This window comes from Bison bison, unplaced genomic scaffold (genome assembly GCF_000754665.1).
Source record: "Bison bison bison isolate TAMUID 2011002044 unplaced genomic scaffold, Bison_UMD1.0 scf7180017847351, whole genome shotgun sequence".
NCBI lineage: Eukaryota > Metazoa > Chordata > Mammalia > Artiodactyla > Bovidae > Bison > Bison bison.
The window spans coordinates 16,721-22,105 of NW_011477924.1; the positions used below are offsets into that span (position 1 = coordinate 16,721).

The following is a 5,385-nucleotide window of genomic DNA, read 5'->3' on the forward strand; positions in this document are numbered from 1 at the left end:
TCACCAACTCCTGGAGTTTACTCAAACTCATGTCCGTTGAGTCGGTGATGCCATCCAACCATCTCATCCTCTGTCGTCCTCTTCTTCTCCCGCCTTCAATGTTTCCCAGCATCATGGTCTTTTCAAATGAGGCAGCTCTTCGCATCAGGTGGCCAGAGTACTGGAGTTTCAGCTTCAACATCAGTCCTTCCAATGAATACCCAGGACTGATCTCCTTTAGGATGCACTGGTTGGATCTCCTTGCAGTCCAAGGGAGCTTATGAAAACAGTAAATCAGATAATTTTAAATACAAATGAAATATGCAAAGCCATGTTAAAATGTATTTGTAATTTTTAGAAAGACATGACTTCTTGTATCAGACTTAAGCACTGGCATTAGAATCATCTAACACAGCATGCACTAAACATTCACTAGTTACCTATTTGACAGAGAACCACAAAGACGGTCTCAGGACCCACTAAAGATAACAAAACCCGACGACTAGTCTGGGCTACTATGTGTAGCCTGTGTTCTGCAAATGCATGCACCCTTATACCGTAAGAAGAATGGATGTGAAAATAAAAAGGAATTGGAAAAAAGTTTTCCTCATCAGACAATGAAGATTATACGAAGAATAGAAATTTCTATATTGCAAAGCTTCTTTGTAGCATTTCAGACTTGAAATTTGCATGCTTGTACAAGTGGACAACAAATAGTTCTCTGTAAGTGTATGTGTGTGTCTGCATGTGTGCATATAGAAAGCTAGAGCAAGTCATTATTTACATCAATAATCAAGTCACATTTGTTTCAGTTTGTCTGTTTTGCATTAGTTAAGAACATGGCCTCTAGATTCTGAACTGCCTAGTTTGATTCAGAGTTACACCATTTAATATGGATGACTGAGTTATTTTTATTAACCTCTTTGATTCTCAGTTTCCTTGTCCATATAACATGGCTGATCAAACTCTACCTTATACATAATAAGGTATAATGTCGATAATTAATGGGAGGGTCAATGTAAAGTATTTGAGTTCTAAGACAAATTAAATGTTCAAAACATGTTTGATATTATTGTTTACCAAATATTAATGAAATAATTTTATAAGCTTAGGGAAAAAAGAATCTTTGTAAAAGAAGTTAAGCAGATTTGAATGCATAAAACTTAACATTCTATCAAAAAGAAGAAGCCCATGGTATTAAAAGACATTCTAAGAAAATATACAAGTTGGAATCAGTTATGCCAGACCAGATTAAATGTATTTATTGTGCTCACAGTGGAGGAGATGCTGAATTCCTCATTTTAAATAAAACTGTCAGCAGCTGTGATTAGATCCTTTCCGCCTCAGCTTTCTAACAGGTGATAAAAAAGATCTGATACTATTATTCTAACACACACTGAACAATACATAAAAGAAATTATGAGGTCTTCAAGGCAGGAGAGTCAGCCTTCATGCTTTTGTCCTTGTGCAGAATTCCAAAGTGTGTTTGATGGACAAACATTTCCTCCCCTTCTTGTAGGTGAGACATGAATGACTCCCTTCCTGGATATCAAGTAAAGGAAGCACCAAGAAATTTACTTAAAAACATAGGGATTCATGAAAGGAGGGGAGACTGATCTGTCATCTCTCTGTTTGGAAACTTTTGATAAATTCTATTTCTTTCAAATTGGTTCATGGTCATGTGTATTACTTGATATAGTAACAAAACATTTTATTTTGAATGTAGTGAAAAGTTAATGGAACCTTAACAGCAAGTGCTTTATTGTAGCTATTACCATCTGCCACATTTGCTGTCCACAGAGCAATACCTCATTATTCAGAAATGAATATTGAGCAGCAGTTAAATTGATCTATAATTTCTTGTGATATAATATGTATGCAAATATGAATGAATAGAAAAAACAGATAAATAATTCAAAAATGCATACTTGATGAATTGTATGTCAAGGATGGCCTATTGATATGCATTTAAAATGATTTAAACATAAAATGGTTTTTCTCAGTTGGCTAGTAATCCTTCACATTCTCCAAAAACCAAGTGAAAAACATCTCAAAATACTATAGGTGCTCAAATGTTTTTCTCCTATAAGAAATTTTAAAATATTTTGATGATAGAATTTAAATGAGTGTATTACTATAGAAATGTACCATTAAGGACATTTAGAAATATTCGGTTTCAGTGAGTTATTTTTCAACTGCTAACCTAAGGAAATGCAAGATTCTTTCAGGGAATAAAAATGTTGCCCTGAGCACTTAGATCAGAAGAGGTATCAAGGACTGGAAAGGATCCACAAAGGAAAGGAAGAAGCCACTGACCATGTCATCTTTGCAGTTCTGTCCAGATCCTACCTTCTGCTCTGTCCAGAGCATACCTTCTGTATGCTCATTTTGGAAACAGGAGTGCTTTGCCCCGGTACTTGTGTTTTTTCCTTGTGTTTTTCAGGCAGTATGCCTCTATCTGTAGCTGTGGGCCCTACTGAAATCCAGGAAATGATGGGTAGGTTTGTTATGCCACCCTAGGACAGAGGAGCCTGGCGGGCTACAGTCCATGGAGTTACAAAGAGTCAGACTTGACAGAAGCAACTGAGTGCGCGCGCACATACACACACACACACACACACACACACACACACCCCCGGAGTGGAATTCTCCACAGGCCTAGTTCCTAACTTAAACTCCCTGTAAGAGAAAATATCTGGGATAGCTTTAGCCCCATTATGATGACTCACTCATTTATCTCCCTGTAACTTTAACCTGAGCTCATTATCCAATGGCCCTATGAACTTATGACCTTTGTCCTTCAAAGATTCAGGAAATTTTTTGCTTAGGAAAACTATAGCTTTCAGTGCCTTTTGCAAACTCAGCTATAAATTCTGAGATCTAATTTACACCAAACTCACCTTAATATGCATATATGAGAACAAGTAGGAAATATTGATGAATATGTTCTAAGCAAATTTTCACAGTATCACATGAATATTTAATCAATGTTTTGCCTCTGAGAAGATTGAACTGAATGATCCACTATATAATAGATCTATGTTATTTTTTCTTTAGTCCTTTCTGATTAATTTTTCCAAATTTGACATTATGAGCAGCCAGAAAATTCCCAATGTCAGTGATGCGATATCTTGCTTTATGTATTTCTCTTACAATTACTTGTCATTATCTCTTTATTCTGCCTTCAAAAACATTGTAAATACTTGCCCGATGTTCTTTGCAGAGCTGTTTTAACTTCCTTGTTCCTCCAGCTGTAGATGGGATTCCGCCTGGGAATGACTACACTGTACAGCACGGAGAAGACCAGCTCCAGAGAGGATCCTGAGGTTGGCGTGAAATAATGGAGAAAACCTGAAGCATAGAACAAGATTACTGTGGTGAGGTGGGAGGAGCACGTAGAAAAAGCTTTGCTTCTGCCAGAGGTAGAGGTGATGTTCAAGATGCTGGAGACTATGCAGGCGTAAGAGAAGATTGAGAGGGACGTTACAAGGCCATGTGGGATGAGGGACCAGAACATTACAATGAGGTTGGTGGAAACATCTGAGCAAGAGAGAATGAAGAGCGAGGGCAGTTCACAACTATAGTGTGGAATGATATGGGTATCACAGAAGCCCATTTTCGCTGCCAGAGGGACAATGATGAGTGTGTTCAGAATGCCCAGGCTCCATGAACCCCACACAAGCAGTACATACCGCTGTTTACTCACCACCTGGCCATAGAGTAGTGGTTGGCAGATGGCAACATAGCGGTCATAGGCCATGACTGAGAGTAGATAGGCTTCAGTCCCTGCAGTGATAAACACAAGAAAACCCGAGCCAGACAGCTCTCTACTGAGATGGTTTTCTTTTTAGAAAGGAGGTTTTCCAACATCTTTGGCACAGTAACAGAAGAAAAACAGAGGTCTAAGGAGAGGTGACTCAGGAAGTAGTACATGGGGGTGTGAAGGTGAGAATCAGCCCTGATTACCAGCATCATTGTCATGTTTCCTGTCGAGGTCAGGAGGTAAACCAGCAGGAACAGCACAAAGAGCAGAGCCTGGATATGGGGATCACTAGACAGCCCAAGGAGGATAAATGCCATCATGGTGCTGTGGTTTCCCAAGGCCATTTACAGAGACTTGTCCCTAAATGTGATAAAGAAAAGCATGACAGTGAACTTTCTACTATCCTCCTCCAAGCAATTTTCATACTGCACTGATTGTCTTTTAATATCACAAGCATTCAGGAAATATGACTTCAACTTGGGTCAAGTTTTGTGTCAGTCTCATGGAACTTAGAGAATAAGATTCATTGCTATTTTTTTAAAAGGCAGTAGTTCAAAAAAGAATATAAAAATAAAGGTAAATAATTGAAACACAGTGTGATTAACTGCAATGGGAACTCTGTGATTTAGAGAAAAGTTGGTGATATCATCTAATTTAAGGTAATGGAACACAATTGTTAAGGATAAGTATCATTTCTCTATGGACGCATGGAATGGAAGCACATTTACACTGAGGTAGCTGTGTAGACCTTCAAGGCCTATAAGACCTAGAATTGACACCCAAAAAAGATGTTCTTTTCATGATAGGAGACTGGAATGCAAAAGTAGGAAGTCAAGAGATACCTGGAGTAACAGGCAAGTTTGGCCTTGGAGTACAAAATGGAGCAGGGCATACGCTAACAGAGTTTTGCCGAGAGAAACACTGGTCAGAGCAAACATCCTCTTCTAACAATACAAGAGATGACTCTACACATGAAAATAACTGGGTGGTCAATACCAAAATCAGATTGATTATATTCTTTGCAGCTGAAGTTGGAGAAGCTCTATATAATCAGCAGAAATAACACTGGAAGCTGACTATGGTTCAGATCACAAAATCCTTATTGTAAAATTCAGACTTATATTGAAGAAAGTAGGCAAAACCACTCAATCATTCAGGTATGACCTTAATCAAATCCCTAATGATTATACAGTGTATGTGACAAACATTCAAGGGATTAGATCTGATAGTGTCTGAAGAACTGTGAATGGAGGTTCATAACATTGTACAGGAGGTAGTGATCAAAACCATTCCCAAGAAAAAGAAATGCAAAAAGGCAAAGTGGTTGTCTGAGGTCTTACAAATAGCTGAGAAAGACGAGAAGTGAAAGGCAAAGGAGAAAAGGAAAGATATAACCATCTGAACGCAGAGTTCAAAAAATAGCAGGGAGAGATTAGAAAACCTTCCTATGTGAACAATGCAAAGAAATAGAGGAAAACAATAGAATGGGAAAGACTAGAGATCTCTTCAAGAAAATTAGAGATACCAAGGGAACATTTCATGCAAAGATGGGCACAATGAAGGACAGAAATGGTATGAACCTAACAGAGGCAGGAGATATTAAGAGGTGGCAAGAATACATTGAAGAACTACCCAAAAAAGAT

At 38.2% G+C, this 5,385-nt stretch overlaps 1 protein-coding gene across 1 annotated transcript; it reads right to left on the reverse strand.

The window, feature by feature from the left end:
* Window positions 1-3,163: 3,163 nt before the first annotated feature.
* Window positions 3,164-4,086, reverse strand: LOC104990660 (olfactory receptor 8S1-like). The gene is given in 2 exon segments (XM_010842888.1): window positions 3,164-3,783; window positions 3,786-4,086. Coding segments are annotated over 2 exon segments (921 nt in total).
* Between the last annotated feature and the right edge of the window lie 1,299 nt (window positions 4,087-5,385).